The sequence below is a fragment of the Phodopus roborovskii genome, unplaced genomic scaffold (genome assembly GCF_943737965.1).
Source record: "Phodopus roborovskii unplaced genomic scaffold, PHOROB, whole genome shotgun sequence".
In the NCBI taxonomy this organism is placed as follows: Eukaryota; Metazoa; Chordata; class Mammalia; order Rodentia; family Cricetidae; genus Phodopus; species Phodopus roborovskii.
This window is the reverse complement of record NW_026126525.1, coordinates 9,739,009-9,761,208: the sequence shown is the minus strand read 5'-3', so window position 1 is coordinate 9,761,208 and position 22,200 is coordinate 9,739,009. Positions and strand designations below refer to the sequence as shown.

The following is a 22,200-nucleotide window of genomic DNA, read 5'->3' as shown; positions in this document are numbered from 1 at the left end:
TCCACTCTACCATTGCATATTGCAGCTCTAGCCAGGGCAGGATAACCTGTAGAGCAAGCCATGTGTACAGGATGTGTGCTGGGAACATAAGCTTCACATGTCTAGCTAGCATCATATGGACACAGTGTTAGGTCACGTGCGGGTTACTAACTTCCCTTAGAAATAGAACTCAGCCTCTCTGAGCCTCAGTGTCCCATTCTGAAAAATGAACATGATGTTTTTTTTTTTTTTTTTTTTTTTTTTTTTTTTTTTTTAAGAAAAACACTATGTTAAGTTTTTAAGATGAATACAGTATCTGGGACTGCTTAGAGGTTGCCCTCTTCCTCCATTTTTATCTCCTTAGACGAAACAAAACAGGCAAGTGTTGGTCTGCTTCTGTGGAAGAGGAAGGGGCTTTGTTAACATGGTAAAGCAGGGATGGGGGCTATCTGCTTCATTAAGGAGGCAGGAGGAAGCAGTATTTAATGTTTGCAGTCTGTGTGGAAGCTAGATTAGAGTGGCTGCGCTTAAACCATGGTCCCTTCATCTTTTTCTAAAATCAGGCAGCATTGCTTTAGTTAACCTCCCTTTGTTGGTCTCTAAAAGTCAGTGAGTGTAAGTGAAGAGTGATTGATGGTGTTTCTAGACTACATAAGAGGGGGAAGGATGCTTTGAGTTCCAGATCTAGCCTGTATGTAATTCCTGCATCCTTTCCACAGCTTATTCCTTCATTTGTAAATTGAGGGTCCTGATGCTTTGCCCACAGTGTGCCACATAGAGTAGGATGCCCACCTGGGACTTAGTGGTTCTTAGAGTTAGTCTGTTCTCTGTCCTTGTTAGACCCCTGCCTGCACCCTTGGTACAGTGCTGTTTCAAGCCATCTATGTAGGAACTGATGTAATTGGCTACGTTCTTTGGGGTCTCTTGAATGACTGTATTTTCAGTTTCATACAGCAGGTGTTTTTTAATCTGTTTCTTGCTGTTGTTTCTGCATCCTGGCCCAGTCTTGCATTGAATGGCTTTGAGTTTGTCATTATAAGACAGCTGGGCAATAGGCCCCTCATCCCAGAGTGCTGAAATAGAATTGCTTGGGTCCTTCAAGTATAAAACAAGATACTTTGTAAACAGGTATGATTTGGAGCAAACCTTGGGAATAGGTTTTAAACAGGAAGTGTTTCACCATTTCGTTTTCTGTGGGATTAACTTGTATTTATTCCTCTTGAATGGAGTATCTAATATCTTTTCTTGACAATAACTGCCCTCGTCTCCTTTTTCTTTGGGGCTGAGCAAGGAGCTTTCCGTGAACTTTAAAATGAAACCAAATGAAAAAGACGTTGTTTATCTAAGCTGTCTGTGGAAGGGCATTTGGGAGAAGAATTGAACTCTAAAATAACCGTATGAAAGTTATTGATTTGTCTTTATGGTTCCCTGACAAACAAGGACCATTATTTCTGTGCCTGAACTGGAGCTGGGTCAAAGAACTCTCTTTTTATGGATTATCTTTCCTGAAAACCAGACTTGCCAAGGAAATGAACTTCTGGAAATGAAGACATGAACCCAGGTTGAACGGTGCCTTTCTTTCATTGCTTTGAAGGACATGTAGGGAGTGCAGTTAATTTTTAAACTGTACTGAGTACAAGTAGATAGCTTAGGAGAGTTAGATGAATTACCCACTGTTATGTATTCAGTAAGTGATTTCATCTAAGTGCCACTACTCCCAGTTCAACTGCACATTCCAGGGTCTACTTGGGCCTAGGATTGGTAGGAAGAAAAGAACACATATGTATTGCATAAGTGTGTGTGCACGTGCATACGTACATGCACACACACACACACACACACACACACACACACACACTTACTTTTCCACCTTATATTTTAGAAGTAACCTTGCTTGAAAAAATTCACATAGATTATGTGATTTATTGTTGAAGAAATAGAAAATACAAATGAAATAAAGAAAAATCATCGAGCACACACACCCAGGAATGAATTGCCTTTGATCATTGGTTTTATAATGGCATGCTTTCTTTCCATGCTTGTAAATACATTTTACTACTAAACAATCATATTCTACATTCTGTTTTTGTAACTTGAAAGCACAGCTTTTAGAGCGCTTTATTCCATTTTGTGTTTCATTTAAAAAATGAGCTGAATTAATCAATCATGAAAGTGCCTTATTTACTCTTCATATGAAAGAAAATTTAAGTTGACAGTTGGTATACTGACCTTTAGAATACTTTAAATAATTCACCTCCCAAAATTTGAGTACTAATGAGGGATATATTCATTATTTATTTTTAGCACTAATAAAATGTTCAATAAATACTTAACAAGTAAATATATTACGTGTGATTTTTTTTCTTTTTGCCCCCCAAGCATGAAGGATCAGTTCAGTGTAGGACTCTGCATATGGTAGGCAAGTGTTTTCCCCTGAGCTGTATCTCTAACCCACTAGCAATTTTTAAAGTAGCATGACTGTAAAATATTTGGAGATAGAGATATGTTATCTGCAGGAACATGTTATTCACCAATTACTAAAAGCATCAACACTCTTGGAACACTTGGTTTGTCATAAAATAGTTCTCTAGACTGTATTCTAGTGAAAGGCTGAAGAAGACTGCTCTTGTGGCGAGTGTCAGAGTTGAAGAGAGGACTATGAAGTAATGCAATTGCTGTAGTAACATGGAAAAATCTGTAAAAGTTTCTTTACAATGTTATTTCTTTGGGTTTTATGGCTTTATCCAATGTTGGAAGCTGCTGAGGACTTCTTGCATCCCTACCTTCATAAAGCAATTTTATGGGACCATAGAAATTGATTTGTAAAATTTTAGGTCTGAAAAAAATATATGGCTATCTAACCAGGCCTTGGGAAAGGCTTATTTTATTTAAAATTACCCATAAATTATTTATGTCCATGAGGACATTAATACAAGCAAGTACTTTGACAGGTCCAGTGCTTAGATGAAGAAATACTTTCTTCAAGCGCAGTTAGGTACCGTTGAAATGACAGTCAACCCTGTCAGGACTTAGGAGTGCCATCAGTTAAATGTTGTTTTCGAGAGCACTCCCACCTCAAGTAGAAGCTCTGGATTGCGATGGATAATCTCATGAGGGCACTCAGTCATTTAGGCTTATTTACTACCTCAACTGACGTTCAAGAACTGGGCTATGTGGAAGGGGTCTGCAAAGAGGAAGATGGCCAATGAGATTTCCTTGCAGGAAGACTGTACTCTGCTGGACAGAAAGCTAATGGGAGTCAGGAAAGTTTTCTAGCTTCTTTGGATTAACTTAAAGAAAAGTTACAGTTTTGTGGATGAACATGAAATCTTAGTGTGTTCTAGAAGGGCCTATTTAGGGTCAGCCAGCAAAGTGCTGTGGTACCGCTGTTATGGACTGTGAGCAAGCTGGATTCACTGGGAGATGAGCTAAGCATGGAGAAGAGTTTGGAGTCTGCTGCAGAATGTTACCTCTTCCAGAAAGAAGGCAGCTGACTGCTTAGCCCCTCACTCAGTGTGAAGTAGCCACTGTGGCTAATGTACAATGTAACATCTGGAGGCCCACCCAAATGTTGTTAACACTGTATTCAATTATACTCTGGTTCTTGAAACCCAAAAAAGTGAACAAATAGAAATCACCACTAAAGGAAAGAACAAACCCTTACACCTCCAGATTCATGCTTGCCTCCTGCTACTATGTTGGAAGTCCTCTGAATGCTAGCATGCCAATCATGGACTCCTTTTATATTTAGCCTTTCTTGTGTAGATCAGAGGTGAGAAGATGGAAAAGCCCAGCCTTTGCTCGTGGGACCACACTCATTCTGTGAGAAGGAACCTCTCAGAGATAGGTGCTGAATACCCATAATATAAGCATTCAGAGAAAAGAAAATTAATAGTCTCTTGGTAAGCATAAAATATAGTTCATACCATCATGTGGTCCCTACAGCAACTTTATTTATCTCATTTTTACAGCTCTGTTTTGTAGATAAGGAAGCTGGGACATAGACTCTTCGCTGAAGGACAGATGTACAGTTAACAGGGGTGACATTAGCTTTGAATGCAGGCTGCTGTTTCAGAGCCAGGTGTTCATGTTGCCTAAGAATTTCATGAACTTGGGCAAGTAGATCCATGTCTCTTAACTCTCTCTTCATCTGTAAAAGGAGAAAAAGGAGAATGATAGTTGTAGTTCTAGCCTCAGACTGTGGGCTGGCTGAGCAAGTGGTAGGAATCTGAATTACTTCCTGTAGCCTTCCAGGACTCAGACACCTGTTGGGGAAACCAACCATAGCTTCCCAGCTCTGTGGAATTAGCACTTCCTCCCCTCCTTTCCTCTTTGTCCTTTCCCTTTGGAGACAGGGTCTTACCATGTAACCCAGGCTGTGATTTTCCGATTTCTATCTTTTAGGTGCTAGGATTATAGGCATATGCCACCATGCCCAGAATCTATACACATGTATATGTGAGTGTGTGTGCTCATGTATGTATGTATGTATGTATATATGTATGTATGTATGTATGTATCTATGTATCTATGTATGTATACTTTATGTTTGGGTTTGTGTTTTGCCTTGTGTTACAATGTCTCATGTAGCTCAGGATAGCCTTGAATTTGCTACATAGCTGAGGCTGGCCATGAACTTCTTGCCTTCCCGTCTGGGTTTGCAGGTCTGTGTGTCTATGCCTGATGTATAGTTTTTATTTATTATAGTTTTGACTGTGAGCCTAGCCTTTAATGGCTGAGCCATCTCTCCAGCCCTGGTTTGTATTTCTTGAGTGGCTTTGGAGAGGCCCTCATGTATAAAATATATTCCCTAACCTAAGGGATTATGAATTTAGCCTTGAACTGAAGTGCTTGCCCGGGGATAGCGTGCTCATCCAGTATAAATCCGCACATGCTGCTTTATTCATCATGGTTTCCTAGAAGAACTGAACTAATGGTGAACAGAATCCAGAGGAGATTGCTGCATTTTAAGGAATTGGCCTGTGCAACTGATATGAACACCAGGTTTAATATCTGTGAGGCAAGTCAGCAGACTGGAAACTCCAAAGTTCTGTGTGTAGAGTCTTGAGGCCAAACTCCGTGCTTTCCAGGACACTTTAGGTTTTACAACTAAGGCCATCTACTAATTGGGACCCACTGATGCTGCAGAAAGTTGTCTCTTGCTCAAGGCCAGCTGATGGCATATGCCAGTTTCATGTACAGAAGGTGGGCGCCACTCCTCTGTCTGGCTAGCAGTAAATTGGAAGCATAAATTGAAATTGTCATTAATAAAGTAATCTCCTGAATACCATAGCAACCTAATTATTGACCCCTGTAATGACATGGTTGAATGAGAGCCATGGTCTTCTGCCACTACCTAGCTTCTCTAGAGATCATCATACTGTACATTTCTATCTCTGGAAAAGATCACAATCCAAAACCATAGCAGTGATGTATAATACACAAGTGTATCTTTTGTACTACCCTCCAGTAAACAAAAATATAAACTTGTGATCAGCTGTACCATCAAAGTAATATAAATTAATATTTGATCAATAAGAGGGGGTGATATGTGCTTCCTTTCTTCTTCCTCTTCCTCCCCTGTCCATCCCTCTCCTCTCTATCCTCTCTCCCTTTCCTTCCCCAACTCCCTTCCCTTAATACAACTTTCCATGTTAAAAGATAACGAGGGGACTATAATGTAGCCAAGCTGAGATATAGACTTTACCCTCCACCAATTTCTCAGTTCATTCTAAAACCTAATCTAAGAAATACATGCTTCTCAATGACTATCAGGAGTTTAGATATGGCTCTTAATGTAGTGCTTGCACTGTTCGGCGGAAGAAAATATGGCTGAGGTAGTTTAGGAAGGAAGGAAGCCTTCCCCAAGCAACCCACGAACTACTCCTTTAAGCATCTTTAGTGCCGCAGGCTAAGGGAAATTAAAGGAGCCTATGGTCTGGTCTAGCAAGGCTACCAAGAACTTGAATAAATGCTATAAATTGTGAGAGTGTTCAACCCACTGTGGGGTTGAAGAGTGGTTGAAGAGCTATACCCTGGTAGAGGTCAGGGTCAACAAAGATTCATCCTGAGATGGAGTCATGATCCCTGAGATGGAGGCTGGCCTTGTGAGCTTGCTTTGGAGAAGTCAGAGCAGATCAGGGACTACAGGAGGGGAGTGAAATGTGAGAACAGGTCAGGGGAAGCCAGTGGCTGGACCTGGGGCTGTGAGCCTCAGCCTGTCCTTGGAGATAGCGAAGGGTCATGCGATGTCTGCATTTTGTTCTGTTGGAACTGAAGCTCCACCACAGAGTGGCTTCAAAACAGAGAAGCCAGAAAGGGGTTGGGAAGGAGGTTGTGTGTGTGTGGTGGTGGGGGGGGGGGGCAGGGGAGGATGTGAGGGGGCAGGAACTGTGTAAAACAAGCTTGTTTCTAATTTAAATAATAAAATTATATTAAAATAAGAAATAGGCCAGGCATTGGAGGCACATGCCTTTAATCCCAGCACTTGGGAGGCAGATGCAGGCAAGTTCAAGGCCAGCCTGGTCTATGGAGAGAGTTCCAAGACATTTTAGGACAGCCTCCAAAGCAATTCAGAGAAACCCTGTCTCCAAAAAAGAAAAAACAAAACAAAGCAAAACTTTCACTATGCTTTTTCAAAACAACAACAAAACACAAACAAACAAACAAACAAAAAACAGAGAAGCCAGGCAGTGTTCTTCAAGCAGATCGGTATTTCAAGCCCAGCCAACTAGTAAGTGTGGCTGTTGTAGAGGTGGAGCAGGAACTTCTATTCAGAGCCTGTGTCGTTTACATTCCACATTGCTTGCATGCAAAGCCCTCAGAGCCACCTCTCAACAGCCAGAAATAGATATCTGTTGCCATCTCTGAGAGACCTGGGCCAAAAGTGACTTTAAAATGAGTCCAGGTGAAATAAGAATTTGGCATGATGGAAGACAAGGCATTACAAAGACATTTCTGAGACTTTTAACTGAGCTCAGATTCACTTTTATTCATGGTCATTATATTTTCCTTTCCAAATGGTCATCAGTTTACATTTAATTCCTTTATATTATTGATAAAAATAATAATGACATCCTTATGGATGCTACCCGTACTTAGGCTTAATTAGTGCCCGGTGTTCCCAGCACACAGATAGGCACAGAGTAGCAGCCATCCGATGCTTGTGTTGGTGGATCTGTCTTAAGACGTTGTGCTGCTCCTCACGTCCTTCTCCTCTTTGGTAAGCGCTGAAATGAATGATAGCAGAGAGCTAGCAAGTGAAGTTAGCTGTGCTTTTAGTATCTAGTGGTAAATCCTGCTTTTTGGATGGTGGCTAATGCTAGTCAAAGTGTCATTTTCTTTTCAACCTGCACAGAGGGTTTCTGCTAGTTAGCAGCATATAAAGAATCTTCAAGTCTACGAGCCGCGTGTCCTCCTGAGGTTTCAGGCCAATCAATAGTTTTTACTCTGGGTATCGACAGCTCTCTGCTGAATGCCCTTGTCTTTGGCTACGTGGGGTGACTGTTGTGAAATGGATTACATGCTTTTATTGCCACTTGGGGTTTAATCAGTGCCCAGCATGTCATATGCATGGTGTAACTGTGACTTTCTTTTGCCTTTTTCATCACTCGTGACATGGGGCTACTGATGATGCTGCCTTTGTGGGTTTCAGACCTTGACTGATCAGTTTTTAACTCAGAGCTTCTGCTTCCTTGCAGGATGCCACAGTTTGGAAGCCTGATTCATGCCAAAACTGTCGTTGCCATGGTGATATTGTGATCTGCAAACCTGTTGTTTGCAAAAACCCTCGGTGTGCCTTTGCAAAGGTATGGTTACCTAATTGTGTCCTAAACTTACTAATAAAGTCAGCAAATGATCAGGTTTCTAAATCTTTTTGGTCAGTTTTTGCATTGATTCCAGTCTCTAATTAATTGGAAGCTAAAGGAAACAAGTGGAGAATTTTAGTGTTCCGCAGGTAAGAGTATCTTCATTTTCATTTATTGGCCATTTATTCCTGACAAAGCACTTGGTTAAAGGTTTTACAAATGTCACTTCATTTAGTATGATGGGAGATTAGTGTCGTTTCCCACTTCACAGTGAGAAAAGTAAAGCCTGGAGACTTTAAGCAATTAGCCATGACTATACAATTAATAAACTGCAGCTCAGGGATTTTACCCTGCTCTGACAGGTACCAGAGGAGCTGCTGACCCCATCTCCACACCATTGACTGGCTTGAAGTCCAGACTGGCTTCTTAAGAAAGAGTCTACAGAAAGAGCTTGGATCTGCTGGCAGTGGTACTATGCTGCTGGCCCCATGGGAAGCAGGGGAGCTCGGCCTCCAGCATCCCCTTATCCAGGACATCTCCCTCTCCCTTCTGCTCTGTGAAGACTTTTTCTGGTTGCTGACTCTTTGCAAGTCAATCTATTTTTTAACTTAACTTTTAAATACAAAAATTGAAACACTCTAAAAAAGAACACTTATTTTCATTAAAAAGCCTTTTGTCCGTTTCACGACTACAGTTTATTTTTCTAGTCTATTCCCTTGCCCCAACAATTAATCATGAGTCTCTCTGCCTCTAATGGTAATAAAGTTCTTTCTTTTTTTCCCTAGCATTAGAATGACAAAGTACTTGATAGATAGTTAGGGTTTCTATTACGGTGATAAAATACACTGACCAAAAGCAACTTGGGGAGGAAAGGGTTTGTTTGGCTTATAGGTCAGGGTTATAGTTCATCCAGGGAAGCCAGGGCAGGAACCTGGGGGAAGGGGGGGGAGAACCTGAAGCAGAGGCCAGGGAGGAATGAAGCTTATTGGCTTGCTATTCATGGCTTACTCACCTTGCTTTCTGCCCCAGGGTGACACCACCCACAGTGGGCTGGGTCCTTGCTCATCAACATTAATCAAGTTAATACCCCACAAACTTACCTACAGGCCAAACTTAGGGAGACATTTTCTCAATTAAGATTCCCTCATTCCAGGTATGTCTAGGTTGGTATCAAGTTAACAAAAACCAACCAGCATAGATAGTTTTAAATTTCTGCATGGTATATTTCTGAGAAGCAGGGTGTATATAAATGACTAAGTTTGCTAATATTCTATTATATGCCATGGATCCTTCTATCATATGGAACAAATACTTCTAAGGAATCACCATTTACAAAGGCCAAGAAGGCACTTTTTCCCCCTACTTGACAGGAATATTTGTGTTATTATGGAAGAAACCCTGAATTAAATGTTAGAGAGTCTACATTATATTATTGAAAACTAAACCCAGTTTTTAATATTTTTTTACTATCATATATTAATAGTCCAAAGTAATGGAATTAATTATGGTATTACCTGTAAAACTTGAGAAACTCTTTGCCAGCTATTTATCTAACTTGAAAATGATGACCAGAATAAATAAAGAACTAGAAAATTATAACAGCAAAAGAACAATTGATAAATGGAAAATAAACAGACACTCAAAGGAATAATAAAGGCCAATAAATGCATGAAAAAACGTTTAGCCTCTTTAGTTATCAGAAGAATGCAAATCTAAACTTCGTTTTATACCAGGGGTCAGTGAACTAAATTCAGCTACATCTCATTTTGTATTGACTAAAGAACATTTTGGGCTGGAGAGATAACAGTCAGTAAAGTGCTTGCCTCACAAGATTGAAGCCCTAAATTCCATGTCCAGAATCCAAGTTAAGTAAACAACAAAACCCACCCTTGGGTATAGTGCTGTGTACATAATGCCAATACTAGGGCCAGAGACAGGCAAATTCTTGGAAGTTGCTGGCTCTCTTAGCACTTGAGAGGCCAAGGCAAAGGGATTCCAAACTCAACCCCTCTGCTTAATCTTTTTTAGCTTCTCTTGATCATTCTGTTCGTGGATATTCTCTAAATAAAGGGATGCGTGTGTATACGCGTACGCGCGCGCACACACACACACACACACACACACACACACACACACAAACCCAAAAAATAAACCAACCAAACAAATAAGCAAGGAACAGTGGAGTGCAAAGGCTCTATGATAAAGCATATCTAACATATGAAAATGCATGTACATAGCAAGACTGTTTTTTCTTTCTCTCCTAGATACACACACAGACATACACACACTATATATATACATGTATATGTAGAAATATGTAAAACAGAGGAATTATTTTGTATCTTTTAAATGACTAAAATATCAAGATCATAATTAGGACAGATTATATGAAATCCATGTTCTGTGTCCATCAATACAGTTTTATTGAGATGCAGGCAGTCTCACCTGTTTCTGCGCTGGGTGTAGCAGCTTTGCTGCCTTCATGGTAGTCATTGTAGCTCTGATTTGCACTGCACATGGCCCCCAAATACTAATATTGACTCTCTGCCCTTTTACAGTTTCTGATTCCTGTCTGTACCAAATTCAAGACCTCATTTTTTCCCGCTTTCCTCAAGTCAGCAAACCCCTCTCCCAATTCCTCAGGCCACATAACTTAAATCACTCCTGACCCCTCACTTTCTCCCACATCTCACATCCAGCACACTTGCAAATTCTGCAGCTCTTCCTTTCCGGGCTGTGCATCATAGATGTGATTTCTCCGCTGTCACACAGGTCTTGTCCCTGGATGCCCACAGTACCTCCTTAACTGGTTTGGCTGATTCTGAACCTGTCTTTTTCACAGTAACAGTAGTGTATTTGCCAGGATGATGCTATTAAAGTTGAAGCCGGCTCATGTTGCTGCCCTCTTTAAACCCCTCCAGTGGCTTCCCTTCCCAATTAGAATAACTACTCACAGTGTACTCTGTACTGCTATTGCAGACCTCTAATTAATCTTCTGTTAGCCTTTCTCTTGTTCACTCTCCTTCAGATACTGAGCCTCATTGCTGCTCCCTGGATAAACACACACACACACACACACACACACACACACACACTTGTATGTTTGCACACATGCATCCTTTCCCCACCCCTGAGAAAGAACATTTTTAGTGGGAACAGCAAAGTGCAAATTTCTCACAGCAGAAGCATATGTGATGCGTGGATATCATGTGGATGTATATGTGTGAGCATACATAATGTATTTCTATACATAAATTCATGGCTTAATCCTTCACTTTCTGTAAGTCTTGCCTGAATGCTATTCTATTAAAAATTCCAGCTTTTTACTACCTAGCACATATTTCAACTTCCTCTTCCATGCTTCCTCTTTTATTTTTGACACTAATTACTATCTAATATACTTTATATTTTACTACTTTCTTCTGTACTGTCTCTTTTGGTCACTGTATCTCCTTAATATCTGTAAGCATACCTAACATACAGTTGGCATATAGTAAATACTATTGAGGGAGAATGAATGAAAGATGATGCTAGAGAAAAGTTCAACATCATAGATTCATAATGTTTAGAGTTTAATTTTTAAGATGATATAGTCTAATGACATCATGCACAAGTGGAACATCCAGGTTTCCTTTTAGAAGAATCTTTCTGGTTTTCCGGTCTTAATATATAATATTATAAATGAGGGTGTCAGTCCAGGGGCAATGAGAATAACCCAAGGGATAGAACAAATACATGAACTACTGCATGGGTAATGTAGGGACCAAGAGGGAATGTGAAACACAAATCTAGGGTAAGTCAGCAGAGCTTGATGAAGGTTTAAAGATGAGGAATAGGGAAGGGAGGAATGACTGCTGTATTTATGACCTAATGATTCACCAAATGATTATTAAATTTATATATGTGATATATAGCTCTATTAACCACCTATTTGTTTTCCTCATCTATCTATCTATCTATCTATCTATCTATCTATCTATCTATCTATCATCTATCTACCATCTGTCTCACATATGGATACCAGTATTTTTTAGAGTGACCCAAAGAAGAAATGAAGAAGATTTTGCTTTGCCTCCTTGTTTCTGAAATTTTCAGGATCAGCTCAGGAGTGGGCAGGGATGGCTCAGGCTACAGAGAGAAGCTGAAGTTATATTGTTGGATGTGAAGAGAGCCAGAGACCCGGAATCACTGGCTTAGAAAGAGTGCCGAGTAGAGAAGAACAAAGTGGGCCCCAGAGCATAGAACTGGAGTCGGGTGGAGGTAGAAAAACAGTGGGTTTTGCCATTTCTCCCTTCTATCCTGTATCCAGGGACCCAGCTTATAGGAGGGTGTCACTGTCAGGGAGGGGCTCCTAAGCCCTCGAGGGAGCATTTTTTCAATTTCTTAAGTGCTTTTCAGTGTAGGCAGTGGGCAGTGACCACCACCTGCCACAGAGTGTATGAGTGCAGAGAATGCTAGGGAAAGGGGGTGACCAGGTAAGCCATTAGTGGCGATGCTAGGGATCTGCAGGAGCAGGTAACCACCAATCAGTGGATGTTCCAACTTGCACAGTGGTATCATTTCCTTAGCAGTTCAAGCCACCCCTGTAAAATAAGAAGAGACAGTGCATCCTAAACTGGGATTTGACTGTGCTAATGAAATAAAGCAGAAAGAGATGGGAAGTGACAGGTATTGGGGATAGCCAACTTGGCACTGATGTATGCCGAGGAAAGGTGTGCTCAAGGTTGTCTTTGAAGGGAAGTTAGTGGGAATGAAGATGAGGGCTAGCCAAATCCTGGGAACCTTGGGTGCAGAGCTTATAGAGTCAGGTCTGCAGCAGGTTAGAGTATGGGAAGATGTCAAGCTTGACCCTGGCCTGGAGGCCCTCAGGAGAAGTGGAGAGGGGGATTTCTTGAACTGAGGTTGCCACTTTGCACATTGAAGTTGTTCAGGGTGGTGCCTAGAAATAGAGGCAGAACTTAGAAGCCAAGCCTTCTGTGAGTGAATATGAGAGAATGATCAACCTGGTAAAACTGTAACAGTTAAGCTCTGAGAAACACAATTAATATATGTACCTATCACTGCTCATACATATAGTCTACATGCTTGATGTGATAGTTCCAATTTATCGATTGTTTTCATTTGTCAATAATGGTCTGAAAATATTAACTGGGAAATTCTGGCCATAAATAATCCACAGTGCTAAACTGTATGACATGGGATCAGTAGGATGGCTCAGGAGGCAAGGACAGAGGATGCTAAGTCCGGCAATCAGAATTTGATCCCTGGAACCCGTAGGAGAGAGATAACATGTGAAAGATGTCTCCTGGCCTCCACCTGCATATCTTGTCATGCATGCATCCCTCCAGATACTCGACACAATTAGACAAAGAAATGTAATAAAAACTTGCGTAAGAATTGTGTGACATTATGTACACAATTTTGTTAGTTGCCTTAGGGTTCTATTGCTGTGAAGACACACCATGGCCACAGCAAGTCTTATAAAGGAAATTATTTAACTGGGTGTCTCATTTACAGTTCTGAGGTTTAGTCTAGCATCACCATGACATGAATCAAGGCAGCATAGAGGCAGACATGGTACTGGAGCTGAGAGTCAATACGTCTTCATCCAAAGGCAAAAGAAAGTGGTCTGTGACACTGGGCAGTACCTTGAGCATATCTGAAACCTCAAAGCCCACTTCCTCAGTAACACACTTCTTCCAACAAGACCACACTTCCTAATAGTGCCACTCCCTTTGGAGGCCATTTCCTTTCAGTCTGCTACACTAGCCCACTCCATCCTGTGCAGTTGTCCTTGATCCAACACGTCCAGGCTATGCATGCTTCTTTCCCACTACTCATTTAGTAGCTGTCTTGATATGATAGTATTTGCATTCAGTTAACTCTTATTTTCCTTCAGGATTTCCTCAAAGCATAAAAATAGAGATAATGACAGTTCATATACACTAAAGGGAAACCCTGAAGTGCTCCCCTAAATGAATTGGTAAAGTTGCCAACTTATTAAGGAAAGAAATGAGTGTTGACACTATCAAAATCTATTATACATTCTATACTTACATAACTTTTATTATACCATATTATTATAAATGTTTTGAGAACTGTATTATTATCTGTTATTATTCATCTTACTGGTTTTAGTTTACAAATTAAATTTTACTATAGGTATTTATGAATGGAGATAAAGCATAATACATACAAGGTTTGGTATGTCTGCTGTTCAGGCACCTACCTATTGGGGGCCTTAGGACACATTGCCCATGGAAATGAGAGCATTGAGTATGTGTTAGTTGCAATCATTAAGTTGTCCTCATAATTATCATTAGTTGATTCAGAACCCAAACAAGTAATTTTGCTGGCTTCTCTGAAGTCTACGTTGATAGGTCTTTTTCAAACAACCACTATTCAATGCTACAGTGTAAATCTTGGAGCCAGTGTGCTGTGTGTATGTTGCATCCATCCCAAATCATGTGAATCAGTGACAAGAATCCCATGTGTTATTTTCAAGCTACTTGCATGCAGCATTCTTGGCTCCCTCTTTAGCTCAGTCTATAATGTTCCCCCACACATTCAGTACATTGACCCAAGCTAGGAACTTCCCTCTCCCTCCTCAGCTGCCACTCACAAATAAATAATATTACATTTTGAAATGCTTTTTTGAAGGCTCAGTCTAAAGTTGGCTTATTATAGAGAATGTGGAAAACTAATTTGGGAGCATGACATATCCCTTGGAATTTTCTATTCCACCTGCCTTTCTCTCTTGCTCCTTTGCTTGATTCTTTGTTGTTAAACAACAATTGGATTATCTCATTTCCTATCTGTATGAAATGTTTAGTGGAAATTATTCTAATGCAATTTCCGTTGCCAGTGTGGTGGAGATTAAAATGTGGTTTCTTTATCGGGTTCAGAGGACACCCTTCTGAACCGTCGTTAATGTTGCATAGCATGGAGGATTTCATAAAAATCTCATAGAATTTTGTTTTTTATCAATCAGATAAGGTTAATTTGATGATTGCTGTTATGGGTGGATTACTATAGTAGATTTACAGTCATAAAATATTCCTCACTTTTCATTTACTCTTTTCAGATGTAGTTAGATGAACTTAGGAGTCTCTTCTTTTCATTGTGAGTAGATGCTGTGTAGACCTTCATTGTGTGAGTGGTCATGTCTTCCTGAATAATGCAGACCCCCAGCCATTGTGATTAGATCACTCATTACCCAGTTTTTTATACCTCTGAACTGTGGTAAAGACCTAATAGGTAGATCATTAGTTCCTAAAGATTACCTCTTTGTTTTCCTGCATCCTCATCATTTTGTCTGTGTGTGCTGCTGAGGATGGAATTTAGGACTGCACACATAGTGCAAGTGCTCTCCCACAGAGCTCCATCCTTAACCTCTAATTTTGTCATAACTTTTAAGCAGATTCTTCATGGTGGCAGATGCATTATTAGTTGGCATGAGAGGCCCATCCCAAGGTACCTTCTTTTTATAATATTACAAGCTGCAAATGTAGAAGCCTCAAGAACAGCTCTTTATTGGCACACGGGAATCTTACTCAGGTTTCCTTGGCATGTCATGTACAGCCCCAACCTCAACACTACTTTCTGTCAAAACTTCATCCTTCAACCCCCGTCCCTCTTCCCTGCCTCTAGAAGTCAACCAAAACCCTTAGAACCTCAACCCCCTATTCTCTACTCCTACATGAGGCCTTGTTCTTCAGCTCTGTAGCAGTTTCCTACTCCAGAATCCTTAGAGAAATAAGCTCCTTTCTCACTCTATCCGCTTTCCTTGTATGAAGGATTTCTAGTGGAAAGAATTAACCACTCCATCTCATTTACATGTGAAAAGGCCCAGAGGATTGTTATTTTTTTTTCTTCTCCAAAGAAATTACTTTCCAAAAAGTGCCTGTCAACAGAGAAGCCTTTGTGTTGGTGTATTTACTTTATCTTGTCTGTCATTGTTACCTGTGGAAACTCTGGAGGTTTAGGGAATCTCAGATACTTCAGGTCTGATGAACTAGCATTTGGTGTTGTGACTTCACCCTGAGATGCTTTCACACACCCAGGGAGAAGTGCTGCAGATTGCCCCCAACCAGTGCTGCCCACAGTGTACACCAAGGACTTCTGGCTCTTGCCACCACGAGGGACAAATCCATGAGGTAAGGGTTATGTGTAGTAATACTCAAGGCGTACTTGTGGGTCATTGACAGAGGAAAGCCTAATGTTCAGTCTTGGATGCTGACATGTGTGTTTTTCACTTTTTTTCTTTGTGTCTGACTACAGAGCCAGATGTAGGAGGCTCATTTGGCTTTCTGTGGGTGCTGAGGGTTTTGTTTGTTTATTTTCTTTTGCTTTTTTGTTTTGAACAAGATGAAGAGTGTCCTATTTATCTCTTAAGTTCTACATGAATATTTGTATGTTGAGTTTGTGTCTGCATAAAGAGTAAGCTGAGAATGTTGATGTTGAAGAGCTTCCTCCTATTGTATATTACATATAGGTAATCATTTGATAACTGTCTATAGCCCTGACCTGGTGAATAGTGCAAATGGGACTACTACCATGTTAAAGCTGGGGGGAAAAAGTTGCAAATAGCTTGAACCATGTGCCAATATCATTTTAGTTGTTAGTAAATTACATAGCCTAGGTGAGAATTTGATCTTTTGACTCATACTGTAGGGATTAGTTACTTAAGATATAGTTTTTCAGTCTTGGGACCATCAAATTGAGGCTTTGTTTTGGGGTCATCCTAGGAACTTTAGGGGGTCCAGTTCCTTCCCTGGCTTTTCCTCACTAGGTATGAGGAGCAACCCTCAGTCATGACAACTAGGAAAATCTGCATGCATGGCCAAACTTTTCTTACATTATTACATTATTGCCCTACCCTCTCCTCCTTTCAGACCCAGAGTCCTGAGAATCTGTCCCAAAGATTTAATTTTCCTCTTAAGATCTTATTTCCTAGATCCTATACTAAATACTAATTTAAATGCAACACTGTGAAATTTATAGTAGAAATTATGAAAAGACTCCCTTTCTACTCTTGCTAAAGCATTACCTTGTTGTACCAGGTAAAGTTGAGCAAAGAGAGAAAAGAGCATTGCTTCAATGCTCATCTTCCACCAGATATGATGTGTTCCTGGAGTTAGCATCTCTGCCTATTCAGGAGACAGCATAGGTTGGCAGGTTTTGATAACTCCATTCTCGGGTGCTATTCAGTATATGTACCTAAAGCTCAGTGAGTACAATGCTTATGTCCCCGTGAACCAAATCATCTTATTCAACCCATGGTCTCCTAGTAAGAGTAGGAAATATTCCTTTCCATTCTATACAATGTTTTGATGAGAGACAGCCAAGCAGGTCTACACTGGGAATGTCATGATCCCACCAGTCAATACATGCTGACAGAGCCAGTTTGTTCTATTGCGTGATGTCACCTTGAACTGCCACATCCGATCCCTGTGAAGTAGAGATGTTACAGGGCTGGCTGTTGATGGAATTAATGCCAGTCCATCATGATGAGAGCAGGCATGTTGTTCAAGCTGACCGAAATTCCTGCTGGATGTTTGCCATGCAGGAGATACTAGGAACCAAAATGCAATCTGGATCTGAGTGGGGAGAGAGAAAACGGGGCACATCAAAAAGACTTAGTACCACAGATAGGTACTTAGACATGATAAGTCTAATTGATTTAATTTAAGAGCACCCTTGCAAGGGTTCTCCTTGCAATTCAGCATGGGTCATTCAATGGGCACATCTGTTTACTTGTGATACATTTTTACACATTGCAATCTTGTTATCTTTAAATTGTCCAAGAACACTAACAATGGTTTGAATATATTCGTAGACATCTTTGCCGGTTAAATTAACCTAGAACCTGCCACTGACCCTTCTTCAAAGTAGATACTCAGTAAATATCAAAGAGTGAAAAAACTCAGGCCATTATTCATGTCTTTCTTCATCCTCTTCAATGTCCCCATTCCAGGGTTATATATTCATTGTCATGGGTGACCAGGCATTTCTGAGACCACAGATCTGTTAGTTATAAATCCCCGGTGCCTTTTAATTTTACCTTTTCCTCTGTCTCCCTTGCAGTTCACTCTGTCTGCAATAATGCTAAAAGCTCTAGACTAGGTAGGAACATACCCATGCATGGTTTCCTAAGTGTTCTTTCAAAATTCATCCCTTTGGAAAATGTTATCATTATATTTCTGGTGCTTGATGTAACTGCAAAAAGCATTGAATTTTGAGAACTGTGGCTTTGCAGGGAAATCTTTCATGTTCTATTTCTTCAAACAGACCTGGAGACTGATTCTTTTTAAAGATGTGATAAAATCAAATTTTTGTCACAAGTTACAATGATTATGACCTTCGTTTTCCCATTCCTGCCAACCCCCCTACCCCTGCCTCCTGGCCCCCATAGCCTGTAGATTCCAGTATTACTGATTTTCCAGAGCTGTTTAACATATTCATCTGCTTTTTTTTGGGGTGGGGGTCTGGGTCTTGGTGAGCCCCCTCGCTCCTTTCTGCTTGTTCAGCCTGTTTAGGAAGCCATTTTTAGAGAACTTTCATCCACCCCTGAATAGCAGTAAGCCTCTCTTTGGCTGCTGGGTTGCATCACACGGGGCTGGTTATGGCAACTATCCTGGCATCTGTACAGTAGCCTGGTGTTTTAGGACTGTGCTGTGGTGTTCCAAAGTAGAAGCTTGGACCTGGGGGAGAGATTTAGTAGAGGCTTTCAGGTACCCTGGGTGTGATAGGAAGGGAAAGCTAGAGTGATACTATCCCCAGTGATTGGGGCTCAACCTTTGGGAAATTAATAGAATGCTGAGTTCATGGCCACATGATAGCTACTCCTGGAGTGAGAGGCTAATTCTCAAGAAAGGACTTTTGGCTGCAGAGACTCAACATCATGTACAACCCTGAACTCAGCAAGCCACCACAAGCCTGAAGACTTTTCCTTGAGTAAAGGAAAACATTGGGGCCTTTGGCTGCCTCCAGGTTGTTGTTTAGGAGTGTTGTGTGGTTTGTTATAGCCAGGATTGGGGGAGATGGTTTTATCTCTAACCTCCCCTACATTCTGGTTGGGATCTTTCCAACCTTGCCAGTCAGTCAGGGCATAAGACTTAAGTGTGTTTACCTGAGAATGCATTGGGACGATTATTTTCTTGTCCCATTGTGGTTGGCTCATAAAGAGGTGGGGGAAGCACCTTTCATCCTTTTCTCTCTTCTACACTCATTTAATCCCAACACATGATAGCATAAGCCTAAGGAGAAAGCACATAAAGGTTCACCAAAGACAGGAAGTGGCAGGAGGTAATGGCTCATGGGAGTCCCACTGAGCAAAGAGGAATGAGGAGCTTGGACGCTTATATTCCTTTCAACAAGGGCAAAGGAGAACTAAATTATGTATGTGAGAGAAGAAATGAATATTGAATTCAGCTTTATTCTACTCAAAGTAGAGGGTGCAATTATAAAATGCACGAACACTCTGAGATATTTAGTATTCTGAATTTATAACCTTATATAAGGAACACATTATATGAAGAGAAAGTATATTTTTTATATTCTGTCAGCAAGCCAGGCAGATACTTTATGACCATACTGTTCTGTGGACTTAGGTCAGCACTCACTAACTTGTTGGTTGACTACACAGAAGAATGTATTCAAGATGATGTGTGTAGGGTTTGCTTTTTCTGAGTGTCAAAAATCTCATGTTTTCCCAGGGCATTAATGAGGTTAAATCAGCACAGCAAGAGCTGGTTCTTATGGGAGCTTTGCTTAATGCATCTGTTACTCCTTTGCTGCCACCATGTTTATTAAAAATAATGCATTTGTAAATGGGTGTGGAGAACCCTGTGAAATTATTTATATAGATATAAATAACATTTGGCATGTGCTGGACCCCTTGATCTCTAGGCTGAATGCTTTGCATACATTATCAATCCTCAAACTCTCTGGGGAAGGTTGAGACACTCATTCAGGGATAGAGGCAGAAGACAAAGATGGAGGAGGACATGTTTGACTCATCCTCCCAGGAGATGAGGGAATAATTCTCTTCCCTTGCCCTGTACACTTTGGATCACACAGGAGCCAGCTGCATGGCTTTGACATGAAACAATGGAGTCTCCTTCCTGAATGATCTTTGGCATTCCTATAATTCTCAAGTTTTTGTGAAGGGGGAAGCCACTGTCTTATTTCATGCCTCCTGAATGAGATGATAGATTCACATGATCACAGAGCCCGAAGGTACCAAAGAGCCTTGCTAACACAGCTCTTTCATTTTACAAATGAGAAGCCTTGGTGATTGACAAGCTGTTATTACAGTTAATTTTTGTGGTCTGTGTCTGAAAGGTGGTATGATTATAGATGTTTTAGAAACAAGTCGGTGAAATTTTCTATGTAGTAACAAAAAGCAAGGTCGTGTTTTAGTGAACTAAAATACCTAGACACTTAGAAATATGACCTTTTGCCTATAGCCATATGACCCTGTGTGTGCCGAAGCTCAGAAACAAACCCAGGTCAGACTTGGTTAGAACTGGCATGGGAGGAGTAGCTCCCTTTCAATGCAATGAAGGTGCTCATTTCAAGTTGTTTTATATAGTCTTCCACTGGATTTAATATTAGGTGATTCATTAGGTATTTTAAATAGCAATTTGCTTTGTTATGACAAAAGTTACAGTAGTCTATTGGTTAAAAATTGGACAATAGAAAAAATACACACGCAAACATAAAAATCTCAAAGTTACTTCAGTGCCCTGAAGCCGTTGTTTTCAGTCTCTCAACTGTTGTTTCATGTTGCTAGAAGGGGAGATGGCAGATGAGGCAGGGGAGGCAGGCAGGTAGGGAGGTAGATGGGGTAGATCTGTAATACACAGATGGTTTCCGCATAGGTGGGAAGCATGTTGAGTACACGATTTATGCCCTGCCTTTCATACAACAATGGTATAATTAGTGTCTCATCATGACCTAGGGGAACATGATTCTCTGTTAGTGGCCATTTTGATAGCTTTCCAGTTTTCACTAAAAGGTTTCCGCTTTTCACTACAGAGAACGAGGTGGAGTCCTTAAACTGGGGCCTTTTGTCATTGATCATTTCTTTCAGGTAACTTTTTAAAAGTTAAATTGCCAGGAAAAAGCATCTTAAATAAATAAATAAATAATTAAAGCAATACCAGCCAAACAACCAAACAAGGCAAACAAAAGCAGAAGAGATCCAAGAAGTCCTTATGGAACTGGTCAGGAAGGACTAAACACTTTTTTTTTTTTCCCTAAAATGTTTAGAATGTTTAGCTCACAAGCAAAACTTGAGTCTGTCCAGGTGTCGACTGTGATGATTTGATGTGCGTATACGCTGTGAAGTGATGCCACAAGCAAGTTAGTTAGAATAACCGTACCTGCCCACTCTGCACGTTAGATCTGGAATCATCTTTCCTCACAAGTGGAAGGGTGTGCCATTGATATAGCATTTACCCATTGCTGCTCTGCTGTAGACGCTGTCAGCCAAAGCTGTGTCCAACTCGAGTCTCTTCTGTGTGCCCACATGAGCCCTAGCTTCCACTTCAACATGGTCCCTTCTGAACCTTTCTAAGCTCCTCCTGAAGGACACTGTTATGTCACCTCATTTTTCCAGACGAGGAAGCAAGATTGACCTAACTCTATTCCAGTACAAAAAAGGCTGAACTGAGACCTGAAAGTGTGCAGGCTACTGTCTGAAATCCTTGGCTCAGCCCCAATGCATGTGTGTAAAACTGGCCCCTTGCATTCCCTGAAAGTCCATCTGGAGGAGAGTGTAGTGTGATTGTGAACCGAGTCCCAGATCCCTAGATTACAAAAGCTACCTGGTACTGTGGTTGCTACAGTATTAGCCTAGCATTTTCCTAATTCTACAGCGTTAGACTTGGCCTGCTTGCTGAGTGAAGGAGTGCTGACTTGTTCAGCTATGATAGGGCTCCTTTGTGCCTGAGATGGAAAAATATCTTGGATGCCAACATGAAAAGGCAAGAGAATTGCTTTTACAACTAGTAGGTGTAATCCCTAGGTTATGTTTTGGTGACTGAATGCCTGGAATGTGGGATGCTTTGATAAAAATCCATCCATATATGTGTGATGAAGCACACCCATCATAGCTAGCTTTAAAAGAGGCAAATTGGAACAGGTTCCAGTATTTAGAAAACTGTTCAAATTTTACTACATTATCTAGGGAAGTGCACCGTTAGTCCATGCTGCAGTGGAGGCTGGATACTGGGGCAGCTGTTTTCCTAACTAGGCAGCATACACATCAGTGCTGACATGCTGGCTCATTTGGCATCATATCTGAAAATGACTAATTTAGATACTTAGGGTACTGGCTAAATTATATAACTGTCAAGAACCTTGATAACTCAATAACCCAGCATAAAGTAGCTTAGAAACATTCTGA

The 22,200-nt window shown here is 40.8% G+C and overlaps 1 protein-coding gene across 1 annotated transcript in view; it reads left to right on the top strand.

Moving 5' to 3' along the window:
- The first annotated feature begins 7,213 nt into the window (after positions 1-7,213).
- Fras1 (Fraser extracellular matrix complex subunit 1) overlaps positions 7,214-22,200 on the top strand; it is a 245,647-nt gene continuing 230,660 nt past the window's right edge. Inside the window, exons 1-3 of the mRNA XM_051198572.1 lie at positions 7,214-7,243; positions 7,680-7,787; positions 15,851-15,943. Of these exons, the coding sequence (XP_051054529.1) occupies positions 7,214-7,243; positions 7,680-7,787; positions 15,851-15,943 (231 nt within the window). The remainder of the gene's footprint in view (positions 7,244-7,679; positions 7,788-15,850; positions 15,944-22,200) is intronic.